The sequence below is a fragment of the Pteropus medius genome, unplaced genomic scaffold, assembly GCF_902729225.1.
Source record: "Pteropus medius unplaced genomic scaffold, Ma_sr-lr_union100, whole genome shotgun sequence".
Lineage (NCBI taxonomy): Eukaryota > Metazoa > Chordata > Mammalia > Chiroptera > Pteropodidae > Pteropus > Pteropus medius.
The window spans coordinates 16000869-16020101 of NW_024349797.1; the positions used below are offsets into that span (position 1 = coordinate 16000869).

A 19233-nucleotide genomic window follows, 5' to 3' on the forward strand; every position below is an offset into this window, starting at 1 on the left:
GCGGGTGGGGAGGTGCAAAGTTAATAATTACAGAGACTGCCAGGTGCTCCCAAGGCTGGGCCATTGTAGACACTGCAGGTCAAGGTTACCACGCCTCAAGTTCTCTGCCGCCAGCGGGCAGGCCCGGTGCAGGAGACAGTGCTCCACACTCTCTCGAAGCCCCTCATGACCACCCACAGGTGGGATGCCGATGCCAGCCAGATGGTACACAGGACGAGATGTTTTGAGAGAGGTTCAGGCCGGTCCAGGCCGGGTGTCGGACCAGAAGACTGTGTGGGAGCAGTGAGCAATGAAAATGTGGGCCTCCGAGGTGGACAGTGAGAGGTGAGAGAGTCCCCTGCTGAGGGCATGGTACAAAGGCACAGGCCAGAACTCAAGAGAGACATGTGGGAGCCCGCAGGAGAGTCAGAGTCCAAGAGGAGAGCTGAGAACCAAGCAGGAGAGCTGGGAGCATTCTAGTAGTGAGAGCTGGGAGCCCGAGAGAGCTGAGTATTCAGCAGGAGATCTGAGAACTGCAGCAGGAGAGAGCTGAGAACCCGCAGGAGAGCTGAGAACTCAAGAGGAGAGCCGAGAACCTCAGCAGGAGAGCTGGGGAGCCCAGTGAGAGGAGACACCACACTACAACCTTGAGGGAGCATCTGAGAACCCCAGGAGAGCTGGCCCGCAGGAGAGCTGAGAACCAAGAGGGAGAGCTGAGAACCCTCAGCAGGAGAGCTGTGGTGCCCGCGGAGCAGTCAGGGCGGAGGTGGGGGTGGGGGGCGGGGGGCTGTCGTCAGCATCACTGCGCTGGCCCACCATCCCCGGAGCCTCCGGGCCGTGAAGCGGGGGGTTCCATGGAACAGCCATCGTGTGCTGCCCAGTCCCGGAGGAGACAGGGCTCCCGGGTGGGGCTCACCAACCTCCCCTTCCCAGCAAAGGGTGGACTGCGGTGTTTCCACACTAACTCGCACCCCGCACAAACGTGACTCCCCAAAGAGGCCTCCCTGCTGCTCCCGCCAGACTCCTGGTCTGAGTTCAGCCTCCAGTGACGCCTCCGTGGGGCTCGTGTGTGGTCCCCTGGAATCCCCTCCCACACTGTGCATCCTGTTTCAGCGTCACAGCTGGCCTAGGACAGGTGCTCACGTCTTCGTGGGCTCAAGTGCGGCCCTTGGCCAGGGCCTGCAGGGAAGTAAGTGGAAGGGTGCACTGGGAGGGATCTGGAGTCAGAGGAACTCGGGTTCGAATCCTGACGGTGACTTCCCAGCTTTCAGGTCTTAGAGAAAAGTGCTTTGCCTCTCTGTGCCTCAGTTTGCTCATTTGCGAAATGGCACCGATGGGGCTTCCATCCCACAGCGCTGGGAAGGACCATGAAGCCACTGACGTGGTGGGGACAGCACCACGCTGCCGCCGTCCGCCAGAACAGGGCGCACGGCAGTCCTGGCGGGCCGTACGGGCTCAGGGGCCGGCGGGGAAGAAGGGCAGCCGACCCATCAGACACGAAATTACAGCTGGGTCGAAAAGTTAAACTGGGAATTACACCATGACCCAGCAATTCCACTCGTAAGTATATATCCCCAAAAGAAGTGAAAATAGCCACGTGTAGGCCAAAGTCCCCAGGAGCGTTATTCACCAAAAGGCAAAAATGATCCAAACACCGATCGACGGAGGAACGGATAAACAGGCTGCCGTGCACACCACGGAACGTCATTCGGCCACACAAAGCTACAGCGCGGATGAATCTTGAGAACATCAGGCAGAGTGAAAAACCCAGGTACAACGGGTCACACATCATATACTTCTGCTCACATCAAAGTTCCAGAAAAGAGAACGCCACAGAGACAGAAGCAGATTACTGGTCACCAGGGGCTGAAGGGAAGGGGACTCTGGGGGAACTGACTGCTGGATGGGGGCGGGGTTTCCTTCTGGGCAACGAAAACGAGGCAGAACCAGACAGATGTGGTGACTGCACGACGTGGCGGCTGTGCTCGGTGCTACTGCACCGTCCGCTTTAAAGCGGCTAACTCTAGGGTGTGTGAGTTTCACCTCAATTTTTTAAAAAAGAGTGAGGCTGGGTCGAGGGCTGGGGGCAGAGCCCTGGGCCTCAAGGGCAAACGTCCCTAATCCCAGCTCCGGAAGCTGCACACCAGTGGGGACCACCTTCCAAAGCCCTGCAACGCAGGGGCCCCTCACCTGAGCAGCCTCCGCGCTCCGCCGTGAACGGCCCCGTCAGCTCTGAACAACAGGCGGGGCGGGGCTCCTCAGGCTCGCACCCCACTGCCTCGGCTCCTTGTGGGGAATACGTTCTAAGGGGCGATGCCAGTCTGATGTGACAGGCACTCGTCACCTAGCACCTGCCGTCTCTGGGCCACTCCTGCCAGTGAGTGGTCAGAAGCTCAGACTAACACGGCAGCTCGACCACTGGTCCTGCGGTCCAGGTCCCTCCCCAGGTCTGGGAGACCCAGGGGGACTCAGCGCTGCCCGCTGCATGCTCTAAGCCACAGGGCCCCTGTCTGGGTCTTGTTTTCTCACCCCAGTAAGTGGGGCGACACAGACACGCCATCGTGGGGCTGTGCTGAGGACCCAGGAAGCTAACATTTAAGGCTCGCAGGGCAGGCGTGGCCGCGAGGGGGCTCTGGTCGCCACGCTAGGACCAGGTCTGGTGGCACGCTGTCTGTTAAAGCGCTTTCTCGGTTTGGCTAAGGAATCTCAGCCCTTTGACAGTCTGGAACCCAACAGCCATCCTAGGACAAGGCAAAGGCACGGAAACCCTGCCCACAGACGCAAACAGAAAGGAGACAAGAACATTCTCCCGGTGGCCAGGGAGAAGTGAGCCATGTTCGAGTGATCGCCTGTCACAGCCGACACTGCCAGCACGCTGGGACTTGTCCTCGTAACTCCTGGAGTCCCGCAACCCCCAGCGGGCGGGATGCAGACCCCGAGGCCCAGGGAGGCAACGCTGTGGAGTTGGGTCTGACCCCAGTCTCGTCGGTGTCCACGCCCCAACCTAACCAGTACCCTGTCCCGGTGTTTGGGGCCTGCGAGCTGGGTCCACCTTCGGAACATCCAGCTGGGGTGGGAGACAGACCTAGGAATAAGAGGGACCTCCAGTGGGCAGCAGGATGGTAAGGGGCGTGTCTGGAACGGAGCTGGCTGTGCCAGGCTGGCCTGCGGGTGCGCAGAAGGAGCTTATGTCCTAAATGAAGGGGACAGCTGACTGCATTTCCTTTTTCTATTTCTGTCAGTCCTGGTGGGTTCCTGAACAACTCATGAGCTAGGGGAGGAAGCGCAGGCCAGCCCCACAGGGGGAGGAAAGGCTCCAACAGTGTCCCTAGGCTGACTCCCCATTTTACAGGAAAAAAAACAGGCCAAATTTGGCAGACAAATGATTATCCAAGAAGGTCACTTTCAGATAGGACATCGGGCATCCAGGAGGGAGCCTGACACGCAGCAGCGAACGCCCAATGACTAGCTGCCCTGACCCCGCCGCCTGCGCAAACCACCCCAGCACCCGCGGAAGTAACGGCAGGCTCTTAACAAACACTTACGAGACCCACAGGGGCAGGAGAGGAAAGGAAAGCTAAGATGGTGTCGCCTCCAACCCCTCTATTTTAATGTCAGTAGAAGCAGGTCATTGAATCCCTCCTGATTGGAGGGACGTCCTCACGCTGGGGGAGGAGCTGGAAAAATCTCCCATCCGGAGTAACCAAGTGGTGAGCGGGTGTGGCCATGATGGTCACTGGCATGAAGGCCCGAAGCCAGCAAAGACGAGGGGCCTTTGGAACCTCCCCTGACCCTTAGCACTGGGGCCAAGGTCCCTCCCTCCCACCCTGCCCCGTTGGAGAGCTCGGCCCTCACAGCGGACAGCCGACAGCAGCCCAATGCCAGGCCCACACCGGGCCACCATGGCGGGAGGGACGTACCTCAGTCAGGACCGATGACGACTCTGGCTTGGACACGTTGTGGCTGTTGAAGAAGATGGACTCACGGTCTGAAAAAGCAAACGTGGAGAAGCCAGTTAGAAGCTCCACAAACGGATGGCAACTCCACTGCCCGACACCAGGGGGCAGCACCACCCCGGCCACGGCCCATGGCGGCCACAGTGGCCTTAGGCTCAGAGTCCAGCAGCAGCCACCTGGAGCCCCAGCAAGCCAGACACCTCCCCCACAAGGAGACACCACACCTCGGACAGACATATGACCAGTCAGGACTCTTGCTTCAATTCTCCTCACGTTAAGACAACTGACTTAATGAACCTACCTGTGCTACCATCTCACAGTGTCAGACCTGGTTTTCCCCAGCACCGAAGGCTCCGTGCCCAAAGTGCGTCTAGTGTTTCTCACGGACACGGCATAAGAAAGGAGGCTGGAGTGTGTGACTAAGTGAGCCGGAAATGCTGTGTACCCAGATATCAAAAACCTGGGGTGAGGAGGTCCCGTAATTCCGTTTAACCCAGCCCTTCCCAGCCCCTCCCAGCGTCTGCCCAAGGACCGCTTTTCAGGGCAGTGCTTGAGAAGTGGCCAGGCTGCCACTTGGCACGTGAGTATCTGAGATATAAGGGTTCTGCTATTTTCTAACTATTTAGGGGAAACTAGGAAATCAGAACGTGCGCCTCCACAGGAGACATTCGAGAAGGCACACAGAATGATCTGTTTGGCTTTGGAAGCCGGCACGGCCCCCTCAAGTGCTCACCTCCTCCTATGCCATACTCCCAGAGCTGTGCCCACCTCTACCGCACCCCATGGGGGCATCCAGAGAGGCAGACCGAACCCAAGCATAATGGGAGCAATGAGCAGGCGGCATGTTTTACTCGTCCCTTGGAGAGGAAAAAAGGTCGGTCAGCTGATAGGAAACACGTTCTTCTGCACTTGGAAGTGTGGACACGTGAATGCAAGAATCGCGAAACCACGAGCCTCAGGCCGGACGCCAGAAAAGGCTGCCTATCACCACCCCGACACCCCACAAGCATGGCATTAGCCACGAGACCCCCGTGCCCCACCACACACTCTGCTCATCCCTGGGATCTGGGCCCCTGAGCACAGGACAGAACGGGCCCTGGCTGGGCACCACTCTGCGCCGGGGACCGGGCCAGGCGGGCAATGCCCTGGCTGCCTGCGACCCCCACCGGCTCCGGGATGCAGCGACGCAAGGGTCATGCACGAGGAGGTGGCCTGGGCGGAGGCCGAGCAGGCAGGCGCTGAGATGTACCTGGCGTCCTTCCCGCCTGCGGGCCACACAGGCCCCTCGCTGCCCCGGAGTGCCCGAAAGTCCTCCCGCCGCTCCGACCAGAGCCGGTCCAGACGGGGGGAGCGAGAGACGGTCCCGGGGAGGAGCCTGGGGAAAATAAACACCCTGCAGGACTTGTGCCGAGCAGCTCCGCAGACCTCTACTCCTGGGAGCCAGCAGCCAAGAAGAGTGAGCCTGGGGGGTGGCAAGCCCCCCGGGCCAGAGGCTGGAGCAAGGCTCAAGCTGCTGGGATGGGCATTCTGGCCTTTTGCAGGCACTGCCCCTTCTCATCCAGTACCAGCCTGGCCCAGCCCCACTGAGCTCAGGGTACCACCCGCCCACCCCACCGGTGCCCAAGGGCAGTGGCCAGGGAGGCAGAGCAGACCTGAGGGAAGGGCCACCCAGCAGGGAGACACGAGTTCAGGGAGGCTGGAGAGCCTGCAGGAGCCACGAGGAGACACCGTGGGTGCTTAGCTACACCAGTCAGGGAAGGAAGTGAGCACTCAGAGGGCCCCTCTGGTGCCCGCTGAACTGGACAGACCATGTCACCCAACAGCTTCTCGTGGCAAGATCAATCCAAAGTGTGGCCCATTTCAAAGGGGACTCATTGCTCCTCCTGACGGACGCTAACCTGGGGCTCTGGCCAGGCCAGCAGAGCCGCCCTCTGTGCAGACCTTCCCCATGTGCAGCCTGAGCAGGGGCCGGAGGGAATGGGAATGGCTGGGAACCGCTAACCCAGGAGACACAGGAAGCCGCGATGGCTCAGGAGGAGTCAGAGTGACCCTTGGCACCAGCTCCTTGGGCAGCACTAAGATAACCCTCTGAAGTCCCTCTGAAGATGGGCCTGGCCAGGTCTTAGCTCTCTGACTGCAGAATCACCCTGGATTTGGAGGGCCCCGTCCACTCTCTGTTCCCAGACTAGTCCCAAGACACATCAGGCCCAAGCCCAGGTGAAGGGCCATCACCACCTCCCTGCAGGGGAGGGAGGGCAATGAGAGAAATACTGGTGTTCTTGCCCAAATTTACGGATGAAAAAAAAACAGGTTCAAAATAAGAAGAGTAAATGACAAGATTAGCCTCGAAGCCCCCAGTAACTCAATGGTGCAGCCATGAGCTACGGCCACAATTTCTTCAGTCTCCTTTGCTTAATCTTCACATCTCTCTCTGGGGTGGTCACAGTGCTGCAGATGGTGGCCCAGGTCCAATTCTCATACACGTATCACCTCTGCAGTGGGACCTCTCACCCAGCGATGTCTGAGGACCCATGCATCTTGTGCCACAATCCTTTTATCATTTTTTCCCTGGGGTGCGGTTTCTCCCACTAAAATATATGTTCACAAGGGTGAGAGCGATATGGCTGAGCATCAAACCTCAGCAGCTCTAGATGAGAGAGCAGCAAACTACAGATTGCAGGCCAAATCTGGCCTGCCACCTGTGTTTATAAATAAAGTTTTATTGGAACACGGCCCTGCCCATTCATTTATAGCGTCTACAGTGCTTTCATGCCACAACAGTGGCATCAAATAACTGACGGACCTGGAAATATTTACCATCTGGCCTTTTGCAGGGAAAGCCTGCTGACTCTGCTCTGTGTGGTAAGTGGTACCGTTCTTTTATACACCCTCAAGAAAAGGGCCCAGGATGGAGAGTATAATCAAGGAGCTACGTCTTCAGAGTAAAGGAGACAAGAAATAACACCACTGCGCAAGGAGGAGCAGAGAAACGTGCTTGACCCTGGCAATGGATGGAGAGAAGGGAGCGGTCTCCCCAAGACTGTGAACCACAGGCAGAGAATACAAGTGTTCCCCGTGGCTGTCAGAGGCCAACGTCAACCCCTCCATGAGAACGTGACTTCAGTTCCAGCAGAGGCAGCTGCAAGATGCCCCTGGCTGTGGGACACATGTGACTTCAGGAGTGACAACACAAAGAACACAGCAGCCGTGGAGGAAGGCCGGTGTGCTCTCCACCCCAGGACCAGAAGAATCCCACTCAACTGCCGGCATCACAGGGGAAGCCAGGGGCCGCCACCCTGGGCAGCGGGGACGAGAAGGCCGGGGTGGGGGCAGGGAAGGAGGCCCAAAGCCCCCTGCTCAATAGGTACAGCATAAAGGGCTACGGTCAGGCCGAGCTTCTCATCCGAAAAGAGGACATGCATGTGAAAAGAACAGAGCCCACGCCAGCCCCCTGGATGACGCCCTGAAGCACCTTTGGGGATGGACAATAAACATGCTGGAAGTTACTCAGCTTGCCCGAGCACGACAAACATTTCTCCGTCTGCTCTGTGTGTTTATCCTCACTCAGCCCGGCCCGGGTCTGCATTTCACGGCAAACTGGTGACCTGGAAATGGCCCCAGGAAGACTCACAAGACACGGAACCCTCATCTTCGGACACATGACACACGACACAGAGCCCAGCCCGGCCAGAAACTGGCCCAGCGCTTTGCAGCTGGGAGAAAGAGGGGGAAAAAAGCGATACTTTTTGTGTAGAAAGGAAGGAAATTGTGGTAAATTCCTTTAAAAGATGAAGTAAATTTTTTTGTTAAAAAAAAAAAAAGTAGAAAAAAGGAGATTACACAAGGTAAAACTACTCTTAATCTAATACATTTCCTAAAGATTTAAAGCACATGTTCTTTTAAAAATAAGAAAAAAAATACAGAGGATTAAAAAAAACACCAACAGCCTCTTCTGGACCACAATTTATGAGAATGTCTCTTGCCTGTATATAGTCAGGTACAAAAGAAGTTCTGTGCCCCTCACCCCCAGGTCGACCCAGTGGGCGGGGGGCTGGGACCCGGGTGAGGAGGGGATGTCACAAACCCCGACGACAGCCTCTCTGGGAAGGGACGGGAAGACAGACACGCATGTCCAGAGTCTGCTCTCAGTGCTGCCACTGGGAAGAAGACAGTGGCCTGAAGCCGCGAGGAGCGGATGGTGACAGGCGGTCCCAGCAGGGGGATTTTAGGAAGACACGTCTCTCTGCTCAGAGGGAGCTGACGTGGCCTGGGTGTCCCATCCTGTGACAGGGTTTCCCCCGCACAGCTCAGTGCACGGGGGCCGGAGCAAACCACTCTGGGGACACCCACCACCTCCAACGGGCCTCTTGGGGAGACATGCTTATTCCACAGACGCCACCACTGTTCCGAAGGTTTCTGGAACCTGCTTTGGAGACGCCTTTTAGAACCACTAGGACATTCTTTTTTTTGAGCAGCCCCCATACCAGCAAATCCTCATCTCGGTGTGTTTTTGAATTGGTCATCAGGTGTCAGATGAGAGGCTGAAGAAAGCTTAGTTTGCGGAGCCACCAGCCTCCCAAGAGGACCCCTCAGATGCCCCAACTGACAACAGCATCCTGCAAACATCACCGTGTGACGTCGGAGGGACGCTGAGGACCATAACCCACTGATCCAAAACACACTCACTGACATGGCCCTCGCCGCTGTGAGGGGCACACCAGGGGTGATTATGCCCACTTCTGGCCTGCCCAAGGTCCCACGGCTAGGAAGCCCTGTGGCCTGCGTGCTGACTTTTAATGGATCATGCATTCGTCACCTCAAGGCTGCAGAAGCAACCAGTAAAGCTCCGTGTTCCCCCATTCGGAAAAGGGAGACGTGACGAGGCAGCCAGTGCTCTGGCTTTCAAAACACAAGGGGCCCTCCCTCCCTTGCTTCCTTGAAGGATCGACCATCCATTCCGGTGTATTTCTCCCGAGTCCCATTGCACAGGGCCCCGGGAAGAGATCGGGGTGCAGAGAACTTTCAGGGGCTTCCCAGAGCTGATGGTGTTTCAGGTGGATGGAACCCCTAACAATGAATGGGATTTTCATTCATTCTCCGACACCTCTTTATGTACTATACACAATTCTGCCAACCTTCAGGTCATAGCTTCTCCCTCCAGAGACAACACGGCGGGGGCAGGGGTTAGTGCTGCGTCCCAGTCAGGCCCCTGGGCTTGGGGCGGCCTGAGACGGCGCTAGCTCTGGTTACCTGATGTGCCTGCGGAGAAGTTCTTGAGCGAGGGCCGCTGGACCACCGTGTAGGATTCCCCGACCACGAACACCTTGTACAGGACGGCATTGTGGTTGATGAAATTCTGGACCACGCACGGCGGCTGGATGGCGTTCAGGCCCTCCTGGTTGAACACGATGGCCATCTGGGGAGACAGGGGACGAGTCCACTGTCAGCCCACCATGCCTCCAGCCTCAGAGCGGTGCATCACCTGTCACTGCCACCAAGGCCCATCCCTGGCCCTGCGGCATGAGGACTCCCCCAGACGAGTCTCAAGAAGGCACGAGTGGAGTGGGACTCGAGAAGAACACGAGGGGCCACTTCACACCTGCGATGGGGGTGGGCAATCCTGTACCGTCGGGCGCACCACGTAGGCTGGGCTGGCTCTGCACCCGTAACATCGCTGTTCACACTGCAGTCCAGGCAGTGGGATCCCCAGATGCGTACTACTCAACCCTCAGGGCACCCTCGGAGGCTCTTCCACAAAGACCCAGGATGGGGAGGTAGGAAGCAGAAGACCAGGACCAGGAGCTGGGAGGCCTGGGGTCGGAGCCTGTATAATGACGAGGGCTGCCTCCTGTTGAGCTCTCACGACAGGCCAGGCCCTGTTCTAACCACTTCACGTGAGTCACCTGGTGTCCTCACAGTCCACCCGAGGTGGGCACTGCTATCGTGCCCCTTTTACAGACGAGGAAACCGAGGCCCAGAGCAGCTCAGTGGCTTGCTGAAAAGTGACAGAGCCTGGAATGGGACCGGGTCTGGTCTGCCCAGTGTGCAGCTCTGCCCTCTGACATGCTGGCTGGGCCTCAGCGACGCCTGAGAAATGAGCGCACGCTGCTCTCGGTCCCCGACGAGAGGGTCTGGTCGGAGACTGAGGTATGAGGGCACAGGGACAGCTGGAGAAAACCTCTCCGCTGTGGCTAAAGCTGGGTCTGCCAGGGGTCCACTCGAGCCAGCCAACAGCCCTGGGCCACAGCTAATGCCCCGCCCACAGGCCCCAGGAAGGAGCCACCAGATGCCTGGGGCTGCTCGGAGGGGACAGCAGGGCCTGGGCAGCCGGCTGCCTGCGCTGGCTGCCACCCCTCACATCACTGTCACAGAGTGCCGCCACCCCTCACTTCACCGCCACAGAGTGCCGCCACCCGTCACATCACCGTCACAGAGTGCCACCACCCCAACGTGCCTGGAAGATCGGCTGGACAGAGCAGAAGTAAAGACCCAGGCTGCACGGGACAGAAAGGGTGTGAGGGTCTTCCCTGCAGAGAATGTCTCCTGCGCCTTCTGCTCAGAGTAAGAGATGCTAAGAGCCAGACGTGGGTTCGAGGCCCAGCTCCAGCCTCACTGAACAAATGCGGGCAGGGACTTGCCCCGTTTAAGCTCCACTCTCCTCACCTGTAACGTAGCATCAGCCACCGTGGGGTGGCTTCAGGGTCTGAGTTTTGGCTCGCTAGATTAAAAACGGGTCGGGGGACAGTCCACTGTGGAACAAACCAGTGTGCCTGCACCGGCTTATAAACAAAACGGGAAACAAGCATGCAGTGAAAAAACCACCACGTGCACAGGGGAGTCCTCCAGAGGTTGAGACTATACAACCGGGGGGTCCTCCTCAGGCACCCCTGAATAGGTGAGGAGCCTGGCTCCCCAGCCCCCAGGCTCATGCTGTGGAGGGCCCCCCTAGAGAGGGGGGCCCTCTGATGCTAACAGCCTCCCAGGAGGCAGGCAGCCCACAGAGCACACAAGCCCCCCGGGAGTCCCTAGCACTCCAGATCCCGCCCCCCCCCAACACCAGGAGGAGAGAGACCCTCCCTGAAACAGGACACTGGGTGGGGGCAGGGGGCGAGGGGCACATGTGCACATCTTAGAGCCATACTTGGGGGTGAAGTAGCCTCCCCTGAAGGCACTGGCCCTATACCTGAGGGTCGAGACTGCCCCCAAGGATCCAGAACCTGAATCCAGAACCACCCTGCTTCTGCGATGACCCAGCAGGCGTAGCAAACACTTCCTGTGCCAGGGCAGCACATGCAGCGACTGTGTTATCTTTCACGACCACCATCGTGTCCCCAGTTACAAGTGCGGGGCAGATAGAGAGGCTGAGTAATCTGCCCAAAGTTACCCAGATGACAGGGCAGAGCCTGGTCCCGGGTCCCTGTGATTTCTGAGTTCCTGTGTAGATGGCAGAAGCAGCTCCCTCCCCGAAGGCCAGCCTCTTCCGATCAGGCTGGTCTAATCGGGCTATGGACTGGGGTCACCCTTCCACCCTGACACCCCCAGGCCCTGGCAGAGGAACCGCCCAGTGGTGAAAAGGGCCAGGTGGAGGGTTGGCAGGAGGTTGCTGGTGCCCTTGTGGGCAGTGTGGGCTCTGGGGACACGTCTGACTGCTCTGAGGCCTTCCTGCTCCGTCCCAGGGCCTGGCATGGCGCCCAGGCGGGGGAGGCTCCACCAGGGCTCCCGACCTGAGGACACGGCTGACCTTTGCGGCGGGCCATGATTTCCTGCCCCCACGCTCCTTCCCACGAGCAGAGGTGGCCCTTGGCCTTGCAGCCCCCACTGTGGCATGTACCACAGCCGGCCGACGAGGTCTGTTTACAGACGTTTCCCCATAAATATGTGCCAGGGATAAAGGGCACCGCATCAATCTCCTACGGGCGCTGCTGCCGGGGTTTTCCATGTTTAGTCATGACATGCGGAGTGTTTCTACTGGCGGGGCTGCCAGGGTCATGCTCTCCACCGGGCCTTGTCGGTGGCGCAAATGTCTATTGCCCAGTGTACCCAACATGTGCCTAACAGGGAGGCCCCAGGCTGGGTCAGGCCCCCAAGGGCATCAAATGCAGGAGGAGGGGCCTGCAGACCATGTCCCAGGTGTGGTTCCCAAGGGCAGTGAGGGCGACAGACCCAACGGGGAGCCCCTGCCTGGCCGTCTGCTCGTCTCCTACACCAATGTCACTGACGCTGTCTGCCTCCGGGACCCTGGCTTTGCTGCTGGGGCAGGCCTCATATCTTATGCGTCCTTCCCCTGGTGCCCAAGGTGGGGTCAGGAGTGACCGCTGGGTGAACAGAAGAGAGGGTGCCTGATTCCTCCTGCCCCCTTTCCAACTCAGCGGGACCAGCAGATCCTTATGGGCTTGACAGGGTCTTTTCAGTCAATGACCCGAGGTGAGGCCCAGCCTGGTGCCTGGCACGGAACAGGCACCCTGTGAGAGATAACGCTGAGGGGCCAAAGTCTAGAAAGCCGAGGACAGGTCAGAGAGGGGCGTGACTCTCACGGGCTCGAACAGGGGAGACGGGGCACAAAGCCACAACCAGAAGCAGGACAGTGAGTGGGAGAGCAGGTGTCGGGATCTAGCGGAGACTCTAGTGGGGCCCAGAGACACCGAACTAAAGGAATGGGATGGGGTAGCGTGGTTTGAGTCATCGAATCATCCACTCACCTCGTGCGAGTTGGTGCCGTGAGCCACTCTGGTTTTGCAAACTGTGGGTGGGGTGGGGAGAGAAAAGCAGAGAAGAATCAGCGAGGTTATTCATCCACAAAGCCAGGCCTGGTAGACATAGGAGAAACCCCAAACTCCTGCAGCCCCTCCGGGTACGAGGCACGTGGGGCCAGGGGGACATGCTGCCTCGACAGTGGGGTGCGCCGACGCGCAGGGTGATCTGGACTGACACCACCAGGCCAGGCGGAGGAGCATTTTGGGTCAACACCACCTGAGGGCCCACGTCCAGTGTGTGGGGTCGGGACCCCGGCAGTGAAGGCTCTCATCCGCCCCCTGGAAGTTCAAGGCTGGGGTGTGGGTGTGGGCAGCCCTGTCAAGCCCATGGGTGCCCGGGGCGCGGTACACACTGAATGGAAAAGCCAGGCCATTCTGCTCCAGGAGCCGCATGGTGTCATCTCCGCACAGGCTCGTGAGCTCCATGAAGGGCGGCGAGCAGATCCGGTCATCTGAGGACAGAGGAGACACCTGCATCAGCACACCTGCCCGCTAGACGCCCACGGCCCGTTCCCTGGGACAGACCCGCCTCCCCGGGGGCCACCCTCGATGCCCCTGCTCTCCTGATCCGACGCCCCAAACTCCGCAGTCGTGTGTGAACACACTCACACACACATTCACGCACACGAGAACAATAACATTAACTACATTTTCTAATAACGTTTCTGTAATTATAAAACCAACATGATAACTATACAATCGGACGTCAAAGAAAAGTGGAAGCACACGCACTCCCACCACCTCCTTCCCTTTATTTAGGCTCAGATACACATTTATACAGAGTTTCACAAAAGGATACTGTTTCGTAAGCCGAATTTTCACTCAATAAACTCTGGCTCTTTAAAGGCTTCCCCACCACACGACTGAGGTTGCGCACCAGCCTCTTACCACGCGTCCAGTCAAGAGTTACGCCCTCTGCGCGCATCCCCTCTAAGTCTGCAAACTAATCCCACAAGGAGGAAGCCCAGGCCGGGAGAGAAAAGAGTATGACCGTGACCGTGGCCGTGACCATGGCTCCACAGCCATTCCTCCCCACCCGCTCACCGCCTCAGGGAAAGCAGAGAACGAGACGGAGCTCCTGACACAGAAGCAGCCGCCACTGGCTCGGTGCTGCCTCCTGACTCCTCTCAAGCACACCCTCCTCCCCTCTCCAGCCCACGCAGCCACCAGGCTCGCAGCCCCTGCCAAGCCCCAAACTCTTTCCATGCCTTCATTCCCACCTAGCGCACCTGGGCCACCCTGAGCCCGCATCTCAGGGTGCGTCCACCTCCTCTGGGCACCCACCCAGTGGGTTCTAGGTGTGTTTCATTTTCTGAAAAGCTCTGAGAGCTGAGCCTGCTCTGTTCATCAGGACACTCCTGGTGCCAGGCACCAACCGAATGAGGGCAAATTTGTGGGGTGACAAAGTGCACTGACTGGCTACTGATGGTTAAATCACATTACTGGCTTGTTAGTACCATGTCCTGTCCAGTCCCCTTCCCGATCAGACCACCAGGTCCTCAGGAAGTAGGACCTCCCTGTACTTCTGGACACAGGGGCCAGGAAAGGCTGAACGTTAGTAGGGTGCGGGTGGTCACCACCCACAAACTTGAAAACCAAACCAAAGTAAACAAGCAAAGTGGCTTGTCTCCAACAGCTTCTAGCTACATGGCTGGCTAGGAGGCCAGTACATTAAACTCAAGGTAAAGTCCAGCCTCTACCAGCTCATAAAAACGAAGGCCAAGAATCGCACAGGGCACATTGAATCTGCCTCCTGGCCCCCCTCCCCACAAAGTCCAAACTCCAAATAGGCAAGAGTGTTGGCAGATTTCGGGGTTGCAGAGCTTCTAGCAAACCCCAGGAGGATGGGCTGGAGCTGGTGTTGGCCGAGCCCTGGCAGACAGTGCTGCAGGCCCTATGCACAGAGCACCCACTGAGTCCTCAAATGCTATGGCAGTGCCTGCACGGACAGATGCTGAAAAAGAGGCCTGAGAGGCAGTCTTTGCCCAAGGTCACGTGACGCTCAACAATAAAGCCAGGACGAGGAGCCAGGCTCACAGGCAGGTCAGGAAAACAGAAGTCAGGAAGACTGAAGTGGGGTACGTCCTGGCTCTCAGCCACAAACCATTAATCTCAAGAAGACCCCATTTCTGCACCCCTGGCCCAGAGTCAGAGCTGGGGTGCAAATGCTGGCGAGGGGCTTGCAGGCCCGTCCATGCCCGAGGAGAGAGGAGGCATCTGTGCAATGGCTCTTGCTGCAAACCCAGCCTCTGCAGCCAGCCCTAACAACGTGACACTCGCGGCCTGAACAAACCGGAGGGTGCTGTGGCACACAGGCTTAGGGCGGCAGAGGCCAGGCCACCTTGGCCCACCACCCCGCCCAGGAAGCTTCAGAGATTGCTGGAGGCAAATAGGCCTCCTCCTGTTAAGAGCTGCCAGACCCCCGACCACCAGGCTTCTCAGAGCAGGTGAGTCAGCCTGGATTTTAGATTTGCCTTTCGATGCCCACCTCAGTGTCTCCTCCCACCCCAGCCCATCAAAACTTTCACATAATGTCACCGCCAAGAGCCAACATCTCAATAAATCACACTTGTTTTATGTGGCAGGCACTGCTCTACATAGTCTACAGAGCACCTTGTTTACCCTCAAAAGAACCCCACGAGGAAGTACCGTCACCCCCATTTTGTAGATCTGGAAAACGGGGGCGCAGAGAAGTGAAGTCCCCTGCGCGGAGTTACACAGTGAGTAAGTGGTCCAGCTGGGCGGCTCCTATCTGGGCAGCTGGCTCTAAGACTGTGCCACTGACCATGGACTCCCTAGCATGTCCACACTTCATATGAACAGAGTAAAGGACAAAAACCACACAGTCCTACTAACAAATGGAGGAAAAGCATCTGATAAAATTTAACATGCTCTCATCACACACACACACACACACACACACACACACACACACACACACCACTTAATAAACTAGGAATTGAAAGGAATGTCTTCAACTTGATTAAAGGGCATCTACAAAAACCCACAGAAACATTCCACTTATGGTGAAAGGCTGGGCGCATCCCCTAAGATCAGGAACAAGACCGGGGTGTCTGCTCCCACCACTCGTATCCAACAGGGGGCCAGCCCTGGGTGAAAGCAGTCCTGAGCCCACCTGTGACCTTCGCTCTGCTCTGTGCCTGGGGCCTGCCCCCTCTCTGAACTTGAGGTACAGCAGACCATAAGGTCTTAGCTGCTTGAGGCACTTTCCGGCTACTTGAAGCCCAAATCATCCTGACATGCCCATGAAATCACAGTCAATTACAAACTACTCCTGTTCCTATTTTGGGTTCAACAACCATTCACCACATACACACACACAAAAACACAAAAAACGTGCTGAGACTCAACTAACGCCCCGGAGCTAGAGACGCAGCAGTGAATGCGCACAGCCACCCCTGCCCCGGAGGAGCTCACATCCGGGTGACCAGGCTGATGAGTACGATGGACAGCTAGATGGGTGCTGGCAGGAAACAACAGGGGCAGTGCAAGGGGGTGCCAGCGCAGATGGGGGTGCGATCGGGAAGCACCTCGCTGAGCGAAGACTTGGGAGGATGAGTGAAGGGGCGTGCATCTCGGGGAGGGAGGTTCCCAGCGAGGGGACGGCCTCCGCAAAGGCCCTGCATGAGGACATGCTGCGACCCGACACGCAGACTGGACCGAGGACAGTGACATCATCAGTCCAGCTTGTAGACAGAGGGCGCCTGGCTGAGCGGGAGGACCGGGGAAGGAACCAGGCCCTGCAGCAGCGAAGCCAGTGCCCTGATAGCAGCAGACACTCCGGCCCCACCGTGGTGGGTGAGGGACCGTGACAGCAGAGGCTCTGCCAGCTCAACCATGGGAAACTCGCGACACCGCCAGCAGCTCTTCTCCCCAGACAGAGACAAAGACTCTTTCTATAAGGCAGCAACTGGGAGCCGGGGAGGCTATTTCTGGTTCCCTGAAAAAGGCTGCTGTTGCTTATTTATCTACTGTCTTTATTTCTGGATGGGAGTTGGAAAGAGGCTTTTTTTAGTTAGATGGTGGGTTGTGTTCTGTTAAGAGCTGAAAGATCAGCCCCTGGGAAACTGAAAGACCCCTGTCATCCCTCCCCGACACCGTCATCCGAGAATGCGAAGCAGGAGGGCCTAGGAGATGTCCCAAGCGCATCTGAGTCCAGAGAGTGGAAGAGAATAGTTCAAGGCCACACGCACAAGTCACAGGCAGGCCCAGGGCAAGAACCCAGGCATCCCAAGTCACATGCCACTGCCCTATGCACTCTGCCAGGTGGCCACACCCTCATCTGGCTGGTGGCAGCTGCTACAGAACTAGCAAGACGACAAAGACCAATGACAAACAGGTGGATACGAAAGGACAACTGAAGGTGGGAGAGAAGGGCAGACGGCACTAAGAAAGCGCCGCTCTGAAGCCTGACTTCGAACTTGGGCCAGACGACTCGTGAGCGGTAACTTGTGGCAGACGAATGAACTCCACTGGGCCTCGCTCGACTGTGTGTACAATGGGAGCCACGCGGGGCTCACAGGCGCCCCGCAATGGCAGCTGCTCCCAGTGCTGGGCGAGGCCAGCTGGGGACTCCCACGGAGAGCAGGTGGACCCTGAACAGTGGCCACCGGTCCATGTCCGGCTTCCTGGGGTGCTGGCAGCCGGGCCGCACCCTCACTGGCTTCGTCCCTGGGTCCAGCACGGTGCTGGCAGGGTGGGTCCTCCTCAGTGGCTGTGAAGGAAGCCTTGGCCGAGCACTGGTGGTGTTGGGCCTGGGGACAGCTATGACAAGACTCTGCCTCGGGTCTCTTCTCTTGAACAGGGTGAACGTCTTCACCCAGACAATACCCGATGAAAATAAGACCCGGGGGCAGGGACAGTCCCTGAGGACACGCAGGACCCCAGGAGAGCATGACACCCGGGAGTTAAGGCCGTGCTGAGGGGAGACGGAAGACAGAGGAGGGGCCCGGGGGGCCGGGAGCCCGCTGCCTGGTGCTGCGCCGCGGCGACCCCGCATCCGGAACATGCCACGGGGAGCATTAAGACACCGCAGGCGTCCCCCTCTCTAGAACGTCAGTTCAGCGAGGGCGGGGGCGTGTGGGGTTTGCTGGCCACTGCAGGCCCAGCGCCTAGAACACCGCCTGGCACACAGCATGTGCTCGACAAACACCTGCCGAGCGAAGGGGCTGACGGCGCCCTGACACACAAGGCCGGCTCCCCCGGCATCCGGGCCTGCGGTCGGCATGTCCCTGTGCCACCCGGTGCAAAGGCCCTCGCGCCACTGTTACGTGGGCTCCCTCTGCTCCCCCCGAGGCCTGTCCTACCCAGGGTGTGTTCCACTGGAAAATGAGACGGCAGCCACATTCGTCCCCTCTCAGCCTGGCCTTTTACTTCTCTGAAGGACTTTCCCCCGCACAAGCATCTTGTTTATCTACTTTGCTACGGTCGTGACTAAACTTTCCTTTTTAACTGTTTTTTACTGAACGCTGCCATCAATATTTTCCCATGAGTTTGCATGTCCTGGTCACCCGACTGGTGACATTTCCCCTAAAGTTAGATATTTACGTTTGTGCCAATTTTCCTTCTCCGTAGACAGGGCTTCATGAGCATCTCTCATACACAAGGTTTTGTGCTCATGGTAAATTATTTCCACAGACCAAGTTCCCAGAAGTGGGTTTCAGCACCCGTGGGAACTGACATTTCTGTGGTTCTTGCCACAGTGTCATGTTGTTCCGCAAAGTGACTGCGGCACTTCACTGGGTCCAGCCCCGGTCCCACTTTCAGAAATCTGGGCAGTAGTTTTATGAGGGAGGATGACAGGTCACATGGTGAATGATCCCACCGGGCACATAAGGTCACTCCGTGGCCAGCGGGCCCCAGCAGAGCAAGTGAGGCACGGAGACAGGCTGGCCCAGGGGCTGGGGTCAAGGCGTGTGCATAACATGGTGAGCCAAAGCCCTGGCCTTGGGCCCGAACCCACATGCAATTCCAGCAGTTCCCCTGGGCCCTGGCAACCCGGGTGGCCTTTCGGATCTTGGACTCCTGACCAGTAGAATGGGGGTCATAAGCCAGTCCCATCCACTTGATGGAGCTGCAGCGAGGATGAGGGAGAAGGAAAAACATTGCAGAATCTGTGAAATGCCAGGTAAAGGAGCCAGCCCTTTCTGGGGGCACAGATAAGCACCTTGGTGCTGACGTCTGTTCACAATCTCCTCGCTTGGCAAGGGGGGAGTCTGGGCCCAGGTACCACCATGAGCCAGGTGGTGGCAAGGGGCCCTTTGCCAGGCCCAGCTCCCAACAGAGGCAGGAGCAGAGACAAAGGGAGCACCCCAACCTGAAAGCAGGGCCAGGAGAGAGTGCATGGCTCAGAGCTCTAGCCACGGACTCCCCAGCACCCCCAGAGCTGGGCTGTCAGGTGGCAGCGGCCCCAGGTCTGGTGCCAGGGAGGGAGTGGTTCAGGATGCAAGACTTCTAACCGCATTCTAGAAAGACCGTGGAGGGCCCATGGAGCCCTCATCACAGTGGGCCTCGGTGAAGGTGAG

General features: G+C 58.1%; 1 protein-coding gene across 3 annotated transcripts in view; it reads right to left on the reverse strand.

Moving 5' to 3' along the window:
• ITPK1 (inositol-tetrakisphosphate 1-kinase) overlaps nt 1-19233 on the reverse strand; it is a 140594-nt gene that overhangs the window by 5481 nt on the left and 115880 nt on the right. For all 3 annotated transcript variants that reach the window (XM_039884064.1, XM_039884067.1, XM_039884065.1), the window contains 4 exons: nt 13042-13140; nt 12635-12675; nt 9186-9351; nt 3900-3967 (listed from right to left, as the gene is read on the reverse strand). In XM_039884064.1, the coding sequence (XP_039739998.1) occupies nt 3900-3967; nt 9186-9351; nt 12635-12675; nt 13042-13140 (374 nt within the window). The remainder of the gene's footprint in view (nt 1-3899; nt 3968-9185; nt 9352-12634; nt 12676-13041; nt 13141-19233) is intronic.